Source organism: Chelon labrosus (genome assembly GCF_963514085.1).
Source record: "Chelon labrosus genome assembly, chromosome: 2".
Classification (NCBI taxonomy): domain Eukaryota; kingdom Metazoa; phylum Chordata; class Actinopteri; order Mugiliformes; family Mugilidae; genus Chelon; species Chelon labrosus.
In genome coordinates, this window is record NC_140338.1 from 11,917,966 (window position 1) to 11,938,336 (window position 20,371).

Here is a 20,371-nt window from a genome sequence, read left to right on the forward strand (position 1 = left end):
TGATGTAAACAAGCCGCGATGGTCGGCTTGTTTACCTGTAATTTGCTACTGCTATGGTTCGTCCACAACCTCAGAATCGGAAAAATATTCAGCCATGTTGCAAAAAAATAGCAGTAGCAAATTACAGGTAAACAAGCAACAATGGGTGAGTAAATGAGTAAATGATCGATGATAAAAGGTAACTCCGGACTCAACGGGGAATAGCACTAGCGTATCATAACAAAATATTGGTGAAATGAACGAGTTTCGCAGCAGATAATGCGTTATTTAGAGGCTGTGTTTCGGTGCCCCATTCACTCCCACTATATGGATATACGCAGATCTAAATACCGCCTGAACGACTACAAATGACACCAAAGTTATATGGGTGAGTAAACGATCGTATTTTATGCCAGAAATAAGGTCCAGGTTGTAAAAAACAGTAGTTCCCCTTTAAGTATTGCAGTAAAAGCAGAGTTCAGATTCTCTTAATTTGAGCCTGAGGTCTGTAGTAAAAACACTGCTGATGTAAACATGATGATGCACTGATTGTATTGCGCTCCACTTTTACTTTCTTCCCCTTTTCTCCCCCACTTTCTCTCTCGGTAATAATGAGTGACCAGGGGTCAACACACGCCGCTGTTCACATTAATTGATACACTTCAGCAATTACAGCTTAGTTATGTCTCTGCCATGCTGCATATTCCAGCTGTGGACATGTGTGTCTGTGTGTGTGTGTGTGTTCGTTCGTTGGCACTGAAGGGTGAATCTAATGACCATCAATGACAATTATCCCACCGCAGCGTTCATTACCTTGCCCATTTACACTAATGCCATAGAATGTGAAACCCTGAGTGTATGTAAAGAGCTGCCTGTGTCTCCCACACCTCACCCCCACCCCTTCTCTCTTTTCTCTCTGTGTCTCTCTCCCCTGTTCTCTCACCCTTTCTCTCCGTCAGTCAGTCATGTACTGTGCTCTGTGTAATGGATGAGTAACCAGGTGAACACCAGAGGGAGAGGGTAGACCAGGACACACATAACCCAGTTCTTCTCTCTCTCTTTCTCACAATCTCTTCTTTCTCATCCCTTCGCCCAGATCCTCGTGCTCCTCTCGCTCTTCCCCTCTCTTTTGCATATCGTTGTCAACGGCAAACAAAGGTGCAAAGTTGTGTGGTATTGTAATTACCCTTTTCTGGGAACGCATAACTTTTTCTTTTTTTTTTTTTTTTATGTCTTACGCTCACAAATTATACTGTATGTATTAGTGTGTGTGTGTGTGTGTGTTTGAGACAGAGTCAGGTCTCAGTCCCCCGGGCCTTTCTGTGTCTCTCATTAAAGACAGACGGTTGATGGAGCGCGAGTGTGTCGCTCGCCTCGCCTGTCGCCCTCGACAACAACACACTACCCTGGCGGTCTGGAGGGAGAGAGCAAAACGGGAGGGAGTGTGTTCGTGCGTGTGTGTGTTGAAGAAAAGAGCTAGATGAGAGGTGGAGGAAGATACAGCTGTCGAAATCCATATTTGTTCTTCGCTATATTCAAAATTGAAAGAGATCAAATTAAGCCAGAACAAAAAGTACCTAGCGTTCTGTCCGGGCGGCTTTTTAAAGGTCAGGATTAGAACAAAGCCAAATTAGTAACAGTTTAATATGATGGGAAGTCCGATATACCAAAATCTTGTTGGGGAACTTGTTAAGCTAACTGAACGCTGCCCGGGCTTGAAACTGCCTCTCTTGTCTCCCCTCCCGTCTCTCTTACTCAGTAGGTATGTAAGTAGATAAATCTTGTCGCCCGCGGCGACTGCGGCATTTTTCAATTTCCCAGTGGGAAGCGGCGGCGGTTGGGAACGGATGTCGGAGCGCTTAAGGAACAGCGTGGAGAAGCCCCGGAGATAATGCTTTAGCCACACCGGGACAAAACGACTGACTGCCTTACTGACTGTTTGAGTGACTGACCACAGACAGACAGCTAGTGAGAAATCAGGGTTTAGAGGAGAGAGAGAGAGACGCAGGAAAGAGACGCTAAGACAAACAAATAACACCAGGGTCTGTTTTTCAGTTTCCATTTGTCCCCCGCTCTTCTCTGTTGTGTTTCTGTTAATAGCATCTCTCGCTAATTTACTTATCATCTTGATCCATGCAAAAGTTTGTTCTTATTTTACTGTCTGACGAGTTCAGAGACACAACATCCACACTGAGAGCTGTTCTCTATTTATTTATTTATTTGTTGACCATATCAAGTGTTTTTTTCTTGTCTCTTTTCAGGCTTGTCCAGAGATCTGGAGACAGTACCACATTACAGTGAGTATCTTTACTACCACTACTGTTCTCACACCTTCACCTGAGCACCTTTTCACGTTTTGACCTTTGGGCTTCAGTTAATCAGACTTTTTCACAAAGACGATGGCTAAATTGAATCTGAATGGACTGGCCTTTTCATGGTACCTTTGTCAGTGCAGTCCAGGAGAAGCACCTGTTGGATCAAAGTGTGCACATGGTGTGTACAAGTTCTTGCACACGCCCACTGGGCTTACAACCAGTTCATAATCCCAAGTAAAAAGTCAAGATGCATACATTTTAGTGTTTTTTTTCTCATTTATGTTAGACTCAACCCACACGTCCAGCCACCCACCCTGTAACACAGACTGAGTCTTGCTAGACCAGACATGAGTCTGCCCTGTCCCCGACTTGAACTTTTCTATTCACCTGAAACCAGACCACACATCATTATCTGCATTACTGTTACCGGAAGCCCGTTTCAAGCTAGAGTTTCACAATGCCCACTTAACGACGTCAAAAGGTGTTAGGATTAAAAGAAAAGGAAGAAAAAACGACGCATCTGTTGAGCTGGAAACTCGTTTAAGGTGTGAAACTGAAAGCGTGGAACCTGTGACTCGACTTGGGACTTCAGTGGAAAGACTTGAGACTTGCAAAACAATGTCTTGGTCCCATTCCTGCTTAATAACATGTATTGATATTGTGTAAACATTTGGTTTGCACTTGTATTATTATAGGCGGAAATGAACTACACTTAGATGAAACTTAAATGAAATCTATTCTACAGTTATTTTAGAATTATTATTAGGCTGATCAGGAGAGTTATTCTAAACAATATGGTGGACACAAGACCACACCGACAGTCCAAGGGGCATCGTCATGATAAACCATGTCCCGAACAAAAGAGCTAAACTCAAAGGTGACAAATCGTGTTTAGAGTGCACTAACTGTTTAAACTCAACCTGTTTGTCAGATGTGATCCCAGCAGACGTAGTCGTTCTACCCAGAGTCCCAATTAGAGCAGAGAAATGTAAAAGAACAAGGTGGAGGGGGGAGGCGAGGGGAGGGGGTGGTGGTGGTGACTAAGCCAGCAGCTTTCTAAACACAGCCCCACTTACAGCCAGTGACACTTTTTAAGTCTTTTTCCGTGCAGAACGTTCCTCATCAAAATAGAAATATGTGAAATTTTACCATCTGAAATATGGCTTAACTAATCGTACATCTAGCAAAATGTCAAACTTTGAATAAAGTATTATTACAGTGTGGCTGGAGACTTCTTAATGACTGGTCTTTGAGCAAGACACTGAACCCCCAGTTGCAACCAGTGCTTAGCATTGGTAGAAAAATTGTCACTGGGACTGTAAAGTGTATATCAGGCATAACATCATGACCACCTTCCTAATATCGTGTAGGTCTCCCTTGTGCCTCCAAAACAGTTTTGACTCATCAGAGAATGGACATGGGCCTTCTGAAGGCTCTTTAAGGGTACTGCGGGACTAGACGGTGTAACCTACGCACGTAGCCAATGCCACTCAAACACTAGTTGGCGCTGTGTCTTTTTTGCCAGTTGGATTCATTTTTGTTTCTACTTTCTGCTTCACTTTCAACAATGGAGACTGAAACTTTTGCCGAAATTTCACAAACCATAACCAAACCAAGCATGAACCACTTTGACTGTGTTGTCTGGCAACAGAATGTTGTTAGTTGGGGCCTTTGGGTCCTATGGGTTGAGAGGAGGGGCCTCTGTGGATCAGGCTTGTTCCAGTGCATCCCACAGATACTTGATCAGTTTGGGATCTAGTGAATTTGGAGGCCAAGTCAACACCTAGTGCTGTTCTTCATGTTTGTTTGTTTTTTCCTGCTGGGGATGGCTGCTGCCATCAAGGAGTGTCATTGCTATGGGGTGGGGGTTCCTCGTCTGGTCTAGGTGGGTGGTACACGTCTAAATAACAACCACGTGAATGCCAGATCCGAAAGTTTCCCAGCAGAACATTGAACTGTCACAAGATGGTCAATAATATTCACTTCTCCCGTCAGTGGTTTTAATGTTGCAGCTGATCGGTGTATATAAATACAAGACCATAAACCATGATTCAAATAATGTGACAAGAAATTTAGAAGAATTTGTAGATTAGCGTGTGAGGCTTCCAAAAATCCCATGAGGCGTCGTGAAGGCAAATGTCACGCAATCACATTTACAATCAATAAGGGAATTGTGACTGGTATTGACCATGGCCTGTAGCAGATGACTGAAGCGAGGCGGAGAAAAAAAAAACACAACAACTCAAATACCGCAGGAAGTGCCAAAAGTGAAGGGACATTTTATTTATTTATTTATTTGCTTCAACCCAAGTGCTCATCTTTGGCTGTGTGTGTGTGTGTGTGTGTGTGTGTGTGTGTCTGTTGTGTATGCGTGTGTGTTGAAACGATGTGTCAAAGTGTAGGAAACTGTGTGACAGTCACATGGGCCATATGTCAGCGGGGAGACATTTGCTTATTTATGTGTGTGTGTTTTTTTTCACAATCTGAAAGGATAAGTAGTTTTCTTGGCTCCTTACTTGTGTGTGTGTGTTTGTATATGATTGTGTGTGTGTGTGTGCATCTGAGCGCGGGGGTGATATAGACCTCAGCCTAAGAGAAAAGAGCAGCTTGTTTGTCAATTAAAAGACGTGATAAAGCATGAAATGGGCTGCCAGCACCACGCGGGACGAGGGAGTGAGAGAGAGGGAAGAAGAGTGTGTGTTTGCATATATCTCGCCGTGCGCTTTGCGTACGTGTGTGTGTCGCGGGCGAGGTCTGTCACTCTCCTCTATGGAGATTAATTAGCAGGGGCTGTCTAATGAAAAGGCAGCATCGTTAGCGCCGGGGTAGCACGATGGGAGAGACGAGGAGAAGGAGGAGGAGGAGGAGGAGGAGAAGGAGGAGGAGGAGGAGGAGGGAGCGGGACAGAGACGGAGAAGTTCCAGGGGAGACGCTGGCAGAGACGATGGGATTCGAGTTTAATTGTTGCTCATGTGTTGACGGAGGATGCCGCGTGATTTTACTGTAAAGTTTTCTCTTTGGATCGCAGACGAGCGGAGAAGATGCTGACCAAAGTCTCTCGTCGCTTCGCTGGATGATAAAACACTGTTCGCGTGTGTGTGTCTTTGTGTGTGTGTGTGTGAGACGGTGTGCTTTAACGGGTGGAGGATTGTGACCCAGGTCTAATTGAAGTATTTAAGCCATTTAAGCACTGGGAACAGAAGGTCGTTACAGATCCAAACTGGCATGGGGGTTAGGGGCCCGCTCAGACACAAACACACACACACACTCTCTCACACACACACACACACACACACACACAAACACACCCACACACATGCATACACCGGGCTCCTTCTGTTTAAGACAGCCTCATTTTATTCATGATGCTGCTTATGACCCTGAACTCCCCAATGTGAGAAGGTGTGTGTGCGTGTGTGAGCGTGTGTGTGCGTTCGCTTTGGGAGATGTGACTCTGTCACCTTCCGCTGGGCTCAGCCAGGTGTGAAAAGGCATTCTGTCAGACCTCCCTGCTACTGGGTCCATTTATCCTTCGTTTGTGTGTGCGTCGGTGTGTGCTTGCGTGTGCGCTCGGGTCCGTTTATCTTCTGTGAGTGTATGTGTTGTCTGCCTGCACCTGGCCCTCAACTAACAAACTCCTCCAAACCACACAGTATAGACCACAAAGCCCCTGGGTATTTACTGAGAAAGTACGATACTGACACACATGGACAAACACACACTTCTACAAATATATAGAGCAGCAAATGGGGTAAAAAGATATCCACGACATGTTCATCGCATTTGTGTCTTACGGATTTGAGCACATTTTTACACAACCCTAACATAAATACGATTTTATTCCCCCCTTCTAAAGAACGGGTGTGCTTCAAAAACCGTTTCACTCGCCCACACACACACGCAGATGCCCCGGTTTTACTTCTTTCTTTTTCGTGGAGCTCCACATTGTGGGGATGCTCGTTTTCTTGCAGTCCCCATCTGCCCACCTCCCTCCATCTTACCATGTTCTTACTAAATGCTGAACTTGGTGCAGTGGCACATGTCTTATCGTATGCGTTTGTTCTTTTCAGGCGTGTGGGGGCTCGCCTTCATTTCCCAGAATGCCATGCTGCAGATTCAAAATACCCAAACTTGCTACTTTCAGTCTAAGATGGTTGTGTTATTTGGGCACGTCTGTGTGGCGCACCTGCTCCTCAGTTGGCGCACAAAGGTCATGTCCTTTAGATGCATTTCTCACACTTTGCATTGGTTATAGAAACGATTTCGGTTTAAAATGAAGAGAGCAGCTCCTTAAATGTCCGTCCGTCCGTTTTCATCCACTTATCCGAGGGCAGGTCACGGCGAAAACAGGCTAAGGGTGTAATTTTAAATGTGCGATACCAAAAATCTGATAAACTCTGTTGTTGGAGAGCTGAAATCTGTAAATTGGTAAATCCCGCTGCTGCTTTTTTTTGTCGTTTAGTCAGTCAGCCACAAGAACGCAAAAATACTAAATACACACACACTCAGGCTGCCCCTAGTGATTCCCATTAGTGGTCTCATATTTATAGATACCTTCACATGTGTTGTGTTTAAGATTTGTAATTAATAAAAGGTTGTAAAGGGGATCGTCATCTTTTATGAACTGGTGAATTATTAGCGTACGCCCCCGACAAACGGCCTTTAATGGTCAAAAACCAGAATTGCAGATTTACATTCTCACAGCTGAAAAGCAGAGTTTGAACTGTGGTTTTTTAACAGTTTGACAACAACACAGGACAAGATAAAGTCAATGAGAGAAAGATGGATGGGTTTGAGGACATGGAGACAGAAGGAAAGGGTGTTAAGAAGGAAGACATGAAGGGAGGTGGAGTAAGATGGATGGATGGATGGAGAGAGATAGCAGTCATGAAAGGCCAGAGAGTTTAGTGACCTGCTGTCTGTATACTCGCTGCATTAATGCATGTAAAGATCGTGCATAAATGTGTGCGTGCACACATGCAACACGCATGCGAGTCACAGTCAGCTTTCCCTCCCGAGTGTCGGACCTCGCTGTGCTGGACCAGAGCGCCACCCGCTGGCTGCTGCGGGGAGCGGCGGCTTGCTTCGACTTCGGCCAGCAGTTATTCTAAGAGAATTTCTCTTCATTCACGTTTGAGACTCTGAATGTGGGTTAGTCAAACACGTTTTGCGCCTTTTAAAATATCCGAGCGTCGGAGCGAGAAGAGTGTAACGTTAGACGTAGTCACCTACATAACAGGTGCAGTGTATGCACAGAGACGGGAAGGCGGAGAGAAGTGTGTTGTTATAAGAACTGCTGAAGAAGAGGTGGGTGAGGAAACAGGGAGGGGGGGGGAGTGTATTAAACAGAGTGAAGGAGACGGGGGGAGAGAGGGAGCAGATAGAGTGAATCAGAGCACAGCAGCTGATTGGTGCAGGTATATATCGGAGCGAGGATTGATTGGCCTCTCTTTAGATAGTAGCGGTGACACCTGTATGTTGCTGTTTATTGATCGGCGCCTCTGCCCACGGTGGTGTGTGTATATCGAGCGGATTTTCTCCTCATGGTAGTATCAGGGTGTGTGTATTGATCTTTTCCTTAGGGACAGGTGTGAGTGTGTGTGTGTGTGTGTTAATGTCTCAGGGTGCTCGTGGAAAAAAAAAAAACAGCCCGTGACCTTCCTGTTCGTCTCAGAAATGAAGCCGTGCTAACTGCCCTCCTTCTCACCTGACTGCCTCCCTTTCCCCCTTTCTTTCATTTAGTATGTTGTACCTTCTTATACGTTTTTGTCCGTCTTTCTTCAGAAGGTATGCTTCGTTCACACGTGCCTTTGTTAGCCCCAAGGTTAGGACACTTTGTCCCCTTAAATCCTCTTATTTTCATAAAACGAAAAATGCCATTAATTTTCCATAGAGGGGGGGAAAAAAAGTCTTGTTAACACAGTAGACTACTTCAGGTTGTTAATGTCAAATTAAAGCACGTTAGTCGGAGTCATTCAGGGCTGCTCGTTTCCTTTTCTTTGTATGTATTTGGTTCTGTGGAATAATTTGTTGCAAATGAAAGTTTGACTTTCAAATAGTCATTAACTATTCAAACTTAAAAAAAAGGCCTTAAGGCCTTTGGTGAAACTGTCCGAAAATCTTTTTTGAATTAAAAAAATTAAATGAAATTAAACCGAATCGGCGCTGTATGCCTCCTGGAAGTGTCCGTCCCATTGTGCAAAATTTACCCCAATAAAACAATTAAACAGAAACAAGGTTTTAAAACATTAACACGAGACTGATTTGTATTTATTAGATTTAAATATTTGTGTAGCTTCAGTGTGAGGCTGACTTCAGGATGTGTCGCTTGTAAAATTTGTGATTAATTTGTTCATTTCTGTCTATCTGATACTAAATATATAAAAAGTTTCAGCTTGATCGTTCCATTGATTTAGGTTTATTAATGCAAATATTTTACTAGTATCAGAAAATCTCATAGTGAGTCAAAGCCTTCCCGGCTACACTGCACTAACTTTAGTTATCAAGCAGGTTTAAAGTCACAGATTACATTTGAGGCATTAAAACTGATGCACCGTGCATTCACAGATTGGAGCCTTGTCTGGTGTCTTGTGTTTCTGGATCGTTGTTTGCTCCACTGACTTGTAACTGTCTCTGCTTTGTAGGACACGTCCGGCTGCGTGAGAGTATTTTTAGGCGAAGTCCTTGCGGTACGCAACGGGCGGTACAAGAGCAAAACAATGTAGTGGCTTTAAGTACAAATTTTAAAGCGGCCGTCTGGCCAGACAAATTAATAACTCAGACCGAGTGCATGTCGTCCCCAGAGCAGCTGAAGTCGGCCTTGAGGTTTTTTGTAGTCTGTGTGGAGATAGAGCGCCACTCGGTGGTCAAACTGAGAAAAGACACTCTGATCCTGCAACGAGGTGAAGGGAATCAGTTTTGTCTCAAATCAGATACGCTTCACTGGCCAATTTATTAGGTACACAAGTGAAAACAAATGCATTTTAAAAATAAAAGTCCGGCACTAAGTCTGGTGTTTCAAATGACCCAGAGAGCTGATGATTCAGCTGTGTTTTATTTTTGGAGGCTGTGGTTTGTAGTACTATTGATTTGTGCACAATTATTTTGACACATGTTCGTGTCCAGCACCAGAAACTACATCCTAAATAATTATCATACAGTTGAATTACCACCTTTCTTACACTCTTGTGTACACATTTAACAAAAAATATCCACAGATAACGCACACAAATCACCTGGAAGGAAAAGATGATGAACTGTTTTGACAAAAAAGAAATATTAAATTAAAGCAACGCAAGCTGACTATACCTTTGTATAGAGAAACTGACTTTATTAAAGACTTAATCCCCTTTCAACTAAAATGCTGTGACAAATCCTCTCTTTTCTATCAGTAATGACTCTTCATTGAGTCCTCTGTTCTTTTTTTCTGAACTTAAGTTTTTTTGACCTTAATTCCACCCCTCGTTCTGCCCTTCCCTCCGTGTGGCTGACCTCTTTTCTCCCTCCCATCCCTCTTACAGTAAAATGTGCTCGGTTCACACAGTCTGTGAAAAAAATCCCCTTAAATCCGCATCCATTCAGCGAGCCGTTTCTGCTGTCTCATCATTGTACAGCACGGACTGTCCGGTCTTCTCAACTGTGCCGTGTCAAAAGGCTCTCGACTCTTTATTCTCCCCCAGACTGAGACACGGGCGGCGCGGGAGGCGAAGGGAAGGTACATTCGTGAAAGGGGGCGGCTATTGTGCGTCCAGTTTTATTAACGGACAGCGGTCGTCGGGGAAGTGGGGGTAAAGTCGTACAGGAGGTTAACGATAATGTCGGTTCAGGTCCGGATTTTTGACTTTCTCAGGTGGGAAACTTGACAGAAAAAGACAAAATAAAACAAAAAAACTGACGAATTGGAGCATCTACTATAAGAGCTTAAATAGTTTTCATAATTGGAGGTTCAACTCAGTGAAAACATTTGCTACCAGACAAAATAGGAGCAGACACAACAAGTATTAGACTGTAATTTCTCAATTTCAAAGACCAAACAATGAGGCAGTCAGGAAATAATTTGCAGACTTAATTGAATGTCGCACTCTTTCAACAAATAATTTAAAAAGCAGAAAATGATAAAAAAGAAAATCTGTAACTTATATAAATTATACAAAGACTTCCTGATCCTTGCATACAGTTTGCTGTCCCCACTCAGAAGGACGTGCATTCAGGAATTTAATCTCCGGTCCGATTGTCTTCACCTACACTACTGGATGCACATGCAGAACCAAAGGAATGCACACACACAAATGCACATGCTGACAGACGCGCGCACACACGCACGCACACAGACTCGGTCACACACAGGTGCAGTGTTATCAGAGGTCTTGCAGGCGACACAGGTCATTGTGACTTTCCGCTTAGCTGGATGGTGTCGATTTTGTCGTGTGTGGGTTTTGTGTGCGCGTGTATGACTGTGTGTAATTGGTTGGCTGAGATGTAAAATCGGGGTTTAACATCCCGTCTGGAGCACAAGGGACCCGGTCCATCTGTATATGGTATATCTAAATCCCTGTCATGTCCACATGTGTCGTTTTCCGTCTAATTGGTGGGAGTGAAGTGGGCGCCGGCATTACCATAAAACACAACCCCACGCCGGCCACGGCGGAAAGGAGCCTCTGAAGTCGGCGAGAGGAGAGAAAGCGTGCAACTTGGGTTTGAATAGATTAGCTTGTATCCTCTGTTCCGCCTTCCACGGTGTGACCAGATTACCGCCAGTTGCTGCCCCGAAAGAGGAGGGGTATCTCCAGAGGTGGCAACCCACCGCCGTTCACCCCTGCTTCACATTATCATTACATTCCAGGAGCATTTTTTTTTTTCCTCCCTCCCTCTAAAGAGAAAATCAGGACTCGAACTGATTGTCTTCAGACTGATTGACTGACTGACGGGAGGAGATAGAAGGAGCCTCTGGGAATTACACTGTGCGTGAGAGAGTGTGTGTGTGTGTGTGTGTGTGTTCCTGCAGGGCGCGGGGTTAGGGCTTCGGTCTGACTCTTTGTGAACTGGCAGACACAAAGGGGGCAGGAATCACATCTGGTTATTTGGAATACCCCCCCCCCCCCCCCCATCACCTCCCTCCTTCTGCATCCTCCCCAACCGCACATGTGTACACCTCCACCTTAAACAGTCTCAAAGGCAAGAGGAACATTATTTTTTTTCTAGTTCTAGCTCCTGAAACATCACAGATCATATTCAGCGAGAATAAAGAGGATTAATGTTTAGGTGTGCAGTTCGTTTAGTGCCTTCTGTCTGGGAAGATGTTCACCTTATAGCCATTTCACCTCACTAATTCGCAACAGTCTAATTAATCCTCTGTGTTAACCTAATATGTGCTTACTGGCATGTTATGCACACACACACACACACACACACACAACTCAAGGGTGTGTTTGTTTTGGTATGAGCCCAGTAGTCTTGTGTTGTGTTGTGAGGCTGCTCTCTATGATAAAGCATGCAGAGTTGGTCCCCTGTGGGTCCAGTAACATATGCAAACCTCTCCCCATTGCTGCAATAACATATGCAAAACAGTGCTGCTGGCCCCGGCCCCCATGCTCTCCCACCACCCGTTACCGTTCCGATCCCACCCCCCTCTACACACACACACACACACACACACACACATACACGTACACACAAGCCTGTTTGCTTCTCGGATTTTGTTTGATAACTGTGTGTGTGTGTGTGTGTGTGTGTGTGTGTGTGTGTGTGTTCCTTCAGATTGTAGTCTGTAACAGTCTGAGCTTTGTGTTGGCCGAAGGATTATCACAGCTTTGCCACCAGCAGCCAAGGCAAGGAGCGGAGGAGAGCGGGGCTTAGAGAGACACGGTGCGTGTGTTGGGACGACTGTGGGAAAACGCAGTTGTGTGTGTGTGTGTGTGTGTGTGTGTGTGTGTGTGTGTGTGAGAGACGGGCAGCGTGCGCTCATGTGTCTGCGTGTGCATGCATGAGAGGCCACGGATGGCTGGTTGTCTGTGTCCACACAGCGAAGGCCCTCAGGACCTTCTCAAACGCCCTCCCACACAAACACACACACACACTTAGTCAAACCGCCAGCCCCTCTTTCCAGTTTCTGTCCTCTTTATATATACATATATATATACCTAATATGTGTCGGAACAGCTCCAGAAGCTCTTCACGTCGCATCGGTGGGATCTCCGTTAGTCAGTGAATCACTCTTTTCTCATGCCTGAAGGTGTCGAGCAAGTTTATGAATACACAAGGACAATGTGACTAGTAGCCAGTAATTGAACTCTTCTTTTGGCCTTTATTTGATCGTCCCATTGTAGGTAGACGGGCAATTGCAGGGTATGACATGCAGCAAAGGGAACAGGCCGAAATCCATCTTGTTTGTGGAAGCTCTACAGCACAAGACAATAATAAAAGCTCCTAAATGTCCTATAATGGTGCATTACTAAATCATTTTACAGCCTCCTCATTAAAACAAAAAACAGAATAAATCACCCTGTTCTTGAATGTTTTACAAGCAAGAACAGAAAAGACTTGTTACCGCTGGTAATAGTAAAAGTGCACAAGCCGTTAGTCACAGAGCTGCTATTTTAAACGTATTAAAGCAGGGGCCCCCAAACTGATGGAGAGATGGAGCGGGGACCCCCTGCTTATGTATATATGTATTTAAAGACATTTAAATTTGTGGGGAATAAATGCGGGGGGAAATATAAAAAAGAAATGTCTAATCAATCAAAACTTTCGCGACCCCCCCCGCAGTACCTTCGCGGACCCCCTAGGAGTCGCGGCCCCCCTGTTGAAGACCTCTGTATTAAAGCCTTTTGTTTATAATTATTTTTTTATTTTATGTGAAGTGTCCTGGGAGTTTTCATTCCTGACATCGACCACTGGATATCATCTGGAAACCTGACCGCTAATATGATGATGTGACACATACACGGCTATTGAACTGCACAGTCTGTTTCCTCTTCTCAACTTTATTCAGAAACCGAATGTGGTCAATGGTTTAAAAGGCGTGATGTTTCCAGAACAGAGGTCGTTTTTATCCAGTTTAAAGACTAATAGAGTTAGATGAAGAAAGTGTGACGGAAATGCCTCACATTAGAAAGCGTGCCTCCTGATTTGTGGCTTGCCGATAAAGTTGTGGAGATTCTAGATTGCAGATACCCGCTGGAAACGGACTCTGGATGCACTTTGCTTTTTGAAACTTTTTGAATTTTCTCTTTAATATATCCCTGTGAGCTCCTCTTTAAGGAGGCATGTGTGTCCTTGCTGGCGTTAACGGGACTGGTCCGTTTGATGCATTTGTTCGGTCGGCCATGTTGTTTTAGTTTGAACAAACTCACACTTGCGAGTTAGGGTTCAGCTTTCCATTGAGATCACAAATTATTTTCAGATACATTGACACCAATCAGGCATAACATTATGACCACCTTCCTAATATTGTGTAGGTCTCCCTTGTGCCTCCGAAACAGTTGTGACTCATCAAAGAATGGACATGGGCCTTCTGAGGGTGTCCTGTGGTGTCTGGTAACAGAATGTTGTTAGTGGGGGCCTTTGGGTCCTATGGGTTGAGAGGAGGGGCCTCTGTGGATCATCCCACAGATACTTGATCAGTTTGGGATCTAGTGAATTTGGAGGCCAGGTCAACCCCTTGTGCTGTTTTTCACACAAACTGATTGCATTAGAGCTGCCATGCACGGAGCTCGCCTGTCATCGGGAGCATTGTCGGATTCAGCGTCTTGCCCAAGGGCACTTTGGCACGTGGGGGCAGGAATCAAACTGCCAACCTTGCAGTTTTACTCAGACACAACTGCCTGTCACTTTCACAGCCTAGCCAGACTCTGTAGGACTCGTCTCCAACTCACTGAGAAATAACAGGCGCCGAACTGACGTGGTCCCGCGGGGGCTTCGTCCTGCGTGAGGTGGTGAAGAGGGGTGAAGATTCGCCCGCTTAATTAATATTGTGTCTGACTGACGACTCCTCGCGCTCACATCTGTGCCGAGCCACGTTCACGCCCAGCTTTCACACGACTACCACAGGTCGATGGGAGAATCGGAGGGGATTTCATCTCTTCTTCTTTTTTTTTTTAACCCCTCTCTTATGCTTTCATTCATTCCGTCTATGTGCTGGATCAGAGTATGCGGAGATAAGACAAGCCCAAGGTCAGGGAGGGAGAGACAGAGGGAGACCTACAGCCAATTTACATGAAAGATGAATGGGAAGAGGGGCAGGACGGGTGGAGGTTGGGTGGGTGGTGGTGGTGGTTGGGGGGGACTGTGATCTCCTTAGGGTGCACATGTGTGTTTGTGTGTGAGTGTGTGTGTGCTTGCAAGAGGTCTGTGATCTCCTGGCCTTTGTGATGGAGATGGGCCCGGCAGGCCTGACCCGATAATGACGCGACGCTCTAATAGCATTCATCCTTTCTGCCGCAAAACTACTCAAGCGGAAAAGAGAGAGAGAGAGAGAGAGGGTGAGAGAGGAGGGAAAAAAACAAGTGTGAGGGGTAGATGTGGGTTTGGAGGGGTGCACACGGAGGAGGAGGGGAGGGGGGGTAGGTTAGCTAAGCTATGTTTAAAAAATGACGTGGGGCACAAATCATTTGTAATCTCGGAATCAGGATTGAGAGAGGAAAGGAGGGGGCACCTTAGATGAGTGTGGAGGTGCTTTGTGTGTTTGTGTGTGTGTTAGAGAGTGTGTGTAACATTAGCAGTAAATGCACTCTGCCTGTGTCTCCCCTCTCTCTCTCTTTATCAGTGTATATTTGGTGTGGGCGCTGAAGCGTGCAAGGCTTTCAGGACACTGGCCCATAGGGGACGGGACCCTCTGTCCAACACACACACACACACACACACACAGGCACACGCACTGTTACTTATCATACCGGGTCATTACAGGCTTCTAACTATACCTCGGTAATCACTGGTTTATATCAGCGCCCATATTCACCATGCAATACTCCCGCGGTCTGTGTGAATGGAGAGCATGGGAATGACGGTGGAGGAAGACGGAGAATTGGAGACAAATGGAAGCTTTAACCTCCATTTCATTGTGTCCGTACCATTCATAGAAAGAGAAAAAAAAAACATACAGACCATATTGATTTTCTAGTAACAAGCTCTTTTCATGTTCTCCGTGTTCTTAGACTAAGACGGGTCCACCGGTAAAGCGGCAGGAGGACCACGGCCGATCTCCTGCCTACTGCTACAACTGCTCCAGGAAAGGACACTTTGGACACGTGAGTATCTGTCTTTGCTGAGTTTACATTAAAATAGTTTCATAGTTTGTCAGTGTTTGTCATTTTGCATGCTTCTGTCAGGCCTGTAGAGGAAGTTCAGAATGGCAACACTAAATTAAATTCAGTTATACACCGATCAGCCACAACATTAAAACCACTGACAGGAGAAGTAAATAACATTGACCATCTTGTGACAGTACAATGTTCTGATGGGAAACATTTGGACCTGGCATTCGTTTGTGGTTGTTACTTAGATACATAGCACCCATCTAGACCAGACCAGGCACCCCCACCCCATAGCAATCACACTCCTTGATGGCAGCAGCCATCCCCAGCAGGATGCAGCCTGACACAGACACACACACAAAAACGGTTTAGGAACAACTAAAAGAAACACGAAAAACAACAGAAGGTGGCCTCTAAATTCACTAGATCCCAAACTGATCAAGTATCTTTTTGATTCTCTGGAAAAAGTCTGATCCACTGAGGCCCCTCCCCTCCCCCCATGTCCATTCTCCGATGAGCCACAACTGTTTTGGAGGCACAAGGGAGACCTACACAATATTAGGAATGTGGTCATAATGTTATGCCTTATCGGTGTATCAGATTGTCTCAAGATGCTTTGTGGAGGGTAGAGCAGCATGAAACCCCCAAAACAAGCACCAAGATGGCAAGAAAAAAAACTCACAAGATTCAACTTGCCATTTTCTAATAATGCTGCCTAAGAGAAGCACATGTAACATAAAAAATATTAGAACTAGCACCGAACCCTGTGGAGCTCCATGATTAACTTTTGTATTAGACGAAGTATCATCGTTGACGTGGATAATTTTGAATCTGTATAATGAGTATAAAGATTCAAACCAGTCTAATGTGGTTCTTTTAAACCCAGTCACCAGCCTCTGTAGTAAAATATCGTGACCAGTAGTGTCAAAAGTAAACATGAGCAGGTATATTATAGACAGCCCCGAGAGCAGAAGATTTTTGTAATGAACTGTTAATTACACATCCAGCGTCTTTACGTTCAAACTCTAGAGACCTGATTTCAGTCAGATAAGAAGTAATATTCACATTGAACAATCTGTGTGGAGAGTGGCAAGATTTCTGTCAACGCGTGCCGTCTTTGTCTTCATACTCTGTGTCTCTGTTCTCTGATATGTTTGTGACTTCTGTGCTCGTTTTCCTCAGGCCTGTACCCAGCAGAGGATGTTCAGAGGGGTCTATCCCAGCACCCCGTTCATTAACCACTATGATACTGTGGGCGACATTAAAAGCAGGCAACACAGAACCAAGTTCAAGGTTAAAGGTGAGTCACACACAGATAATGTTTCTTAGCTGTGGCCTCCTAGATGCATGTGCATTGGTGTAGGGATTGCCATTTGATATGTTTTTGGTGTGGTCATAAGTTAAACACACGTCTTTTCTCCCCACATGAGTTGTAATTTTTACAGTTTAAATAAGTGGACCTTTTTCGAAATATTTTTAGACATGGGACAGTTAGCTTAGCTTAGCTTAGCTTAGCTTAGCTTCCTAATAGGCGGTTTAGAGTCCTATTGATGCAGAAGCTACGGTGACAGCGTAGAGCCTAGCACCGTAACTGACGTGCACCCCGCCATGGCGACACAGACCGCAAGAGCTGTGATTGGTCCGCTTGGTAGTAGCGAGTTTCCGCTTTAGTATTTCCGGCTGCTTCTCCCAAGGTACACAATTTGTATGACTCGTCTTCGGTGAAATTTCAGCGAAAGTTTGAGTCGCGAATTGTTCAAAATGAAGCAGGAAGTTGAAACAAACAAACAAACAAAAGAAAGACACGGCGCCAGAGCGAGCCAGACTGACGGGCGCACATGTATAAATGGCTATGTTGGCTACGTGCATAGGTTACGGCATCTATGTCCCACGGTACCTTAAATGAGCCTTAAGTAACAGAAGGGTATTGATTCCTATCCATAAAGAAAAAATTGTATATTCACACTAGTGCTTTAAATCTCGTTTTCTCCATGACTGTGTTTTATAAATGTTTTCACTAACTTGAATTTTCCTTTTGATGCCAACTGTGCTGAGAAAACGTGTATGTGTTTATAGAAATTTGTATACATTTATAGACATTTATAGACATTTGTATACATGTCCCTAATTTCCCCACGGGGATGAATAAAGTCTTATCTTATCTTATCTTATCTTAATACATCCTTTCTTTTTCTCTTTCTCACAGATCTGAAGAAAAATGGCCTGTTCCCCGGTCTTTCCGAGACTCCTCTCACTCCTGGACCCCCGAAGAAGAGACAAAAAATCATCCACCACAAAAACCACCACCAGCCCAACCAGACACCTCACCAAACACCAAACCACCACAAACCCAACCACATCTTTTTTAACGACAACCATGACTTTGGAGGCGCAACGCCCAAAGCAAATAAAAAGAATAAGTTTAAACAACAGGAGCACACGGGCAGCGCCAAACCGTGGAAGCCTAAGAGACCCGTGCCCGCCTCAAGACCCACGCCAAATAAACTCATTTTGGATGAAGCGGATGATTTTCCCAGAGGAGGGGGCGCCGGAGAGAGCGCAGAGAGGAAGAAGAAGAGAAGGAAGATGAATAAAATGAATCAGGGGCCTTCGGAGGGACACACAGGCCGCACGCCGGACCACTTATTCTCGACTGCAGGGAGAAAGAGGCAAGGGCCGAAGTTGAGGCAAGAGAAGGGAGAGAAAAAGAAAGGGAGGAATAGTCGAGCCAAAAAACTCGGTGAGCCGATGTACCCGACGGATGAGAATCTGTTTCTTATAAAACAGAGGAAACGCAGAAGATAGCGTCGGGTTGTGTGAGGTGTGGATGTCGGAGGTCGTCGCTGCTCTGATGTTTAAGACCAAGAGGTGTGATTGTGACATTTCGTTGACGTCGGCTCTCGTTGTAGAAGTCATCTTTGTGGCTTTACGGCTCATGTTGAACTGTTACTATGAAGAGCACAAGTTTAAAGAGTGAAATTAATGAGAGCTGTCTTCAGTTTTGCTCCTTCAGTTTCAAAGCCCTTGGTTGTTCAGTCATTTATAGTATAGTATATACTCTATACTGTCAAAATGTCCAAGCTGCTTTTTTACTGGTTCACCTTATGGTCAGTGTGCGACTTACAACTGCTCTATACTAACTGTTCTTTAACCCGTTTTCAAGCAGAAGTTACACTGCAGTGTAACAAGAGTTCATAGAGGTAGTGATGTAGTGGTTAGAGAAGCACCTTGTGACTGAAGCGTCATAGGTTTGCATCTCCTCATGTCCACAGCTGAGGAGTCATAAGCTAGTACCTTACCCCCAGGGCGCTACCCAAGCTGCAGCCACTGCTCCAAGTGTACACACAGCACTGTGTTCATTAGTTTCTATACACTGCAGAATAATTTCCCAGTGCCTCCACTTTAACCACAGTTTAAAGTTGTTGCTGCTGCAGTTTTTGGTGACTTTATAAAAATAACTCTCTTTCATTCAGACTGAAGGAAACTCCTTTTTTTGTAATTTGTAATTTATCTAAACTCACAATCGTGCTGTAAATACATTTATATTTAAAGCCAGTCTCGCTTTACCAGTTCTGGACAGCATGAATCACTGACACTCAGCCGTCACCGTATCAACGTTTAGCCATCAACCGTTTACTGCAGTTGTGCTTCTGTTTTTATTAATGGTTATAACAAAGTGATTCTGTAAAACATGAGTGAAGCTCCTTGATGAATACTGGTTAACCAAAGTCTCTGGGCAAAATAAAACTTGACTTTGGAGAGAAGTTGTTGGGTTATTTGTGTGCTTTATTCAATACGTGTTCACACTGATTTATTCAGTCATTTTCCACGAGATGAAGGTTTCATGACAAGTGAGCCATCCTGTTGATATATGTAACTGAATACATAAAGTATTATTCTGGCAGTAGCACCGTGATTAAACACTGAAGATTCATCCTTCAAACTTTCTGCATGTTATGAGACTCTTTAAGAACACTGGTGTCATAAATTTGAGCCCCACTCCTCACAAGCTCACAAGCTGCTTTTTTACTGTTTCCTCCTGTGATCAGTGTGCAAATTACAACTGTTCTAATTCAACCCATTTTCAAGCATAAGAGGAGTTAAGAGATCATAGGTAGTTCACTGTTACTTAGACAGTAAGTCATGCTCATGAGTCCATGTATACTTGACTAAATCTCCATAAAGGAACTGTGAATAATTTAGCTGCATCAAGCTGTCCACTGCATACAGTGTTTTCTTAAGAATTCTTTCAGAAGCATTTGTTCACATTAGTTTCCACACATTGCAAAATTATTCATTAAAAACAAACTTCTTGGTCTACTAAAAATATTCAGTAGTGCTTACAGGACAGACTCCAGACATAAGGTGATCTCTAGACTTTATAGAGATTAAAACAACGAATACAACTTGCATAAAACAAAAATGGGGCAGGGAAAACAACACCCGCCTTTCAAGAAGACACCTGGATGAAATACTGTGAATTCCAGTGAGAAGATATCATGCTCAAACTCGTGGAGATCATTTGAGTGAAAATGTCTCATTAGGTATTTTTATTACACCAGTTCAGCAATGCCACCATTGAGGTTCTTCCATCTGTTGGAGGTTGTGTCGTTCCCAGGAAGCCAATCATTACCACTTGTTTTGGGCCTGTCTTAAAATAAATGTTTTCTGGCAGAAGATCTTTACAGAACAAGTGACTGTATTTAGAATGGACATTACGTTTAACTGGGGTGAAGTGTTAAAACTAAATATTTATTTGGAATACTGAGTTTAGCTGCAAGAAGAGTAATTAAAAAGAAATTGCTTAAACCAGACATCCCATGTATA

At 44.3% G+C, this 20,371-nt stretch overlaps 1 protein-coding gene across 2 annotated transcripts in view; it reads left to right on the forward strand.

The window, feature by feature from the left end:
* Nucleotides 1-19,711, forward strand: part of zcchc7 (zinc finger, CCHC domain containing 7) — a 49,713-nt gene extending 30,002 nt beyond the window's left edge. For both annotated transcript variants that reach the window (XM_084573855.1, XM_084573856.1), the window contains 4 exons: nt 2,241-2,276; nt 15,446-15,538; nt 16,727-16,844; nt 17,751-19,711. In XM_084573855.1, coding sequence (XP_084429981.1) covers nt 2,241-2,276; nt 15,446-15,538; nt 16,727-16,844; nt 17,751-18,349 — 846 coding nt within the window. In that variant the 3' untranslated portion in view covers nt 18,350-19,711. The remainder of the gene's footprint in view (nt 1-2,240; nt 2,277-15,445; nt 15,539-16,726; nt 16,845-17,750) is intronic.
* Nucleotides 19,712-20,371: the final 660 nt, after the last annotated feature.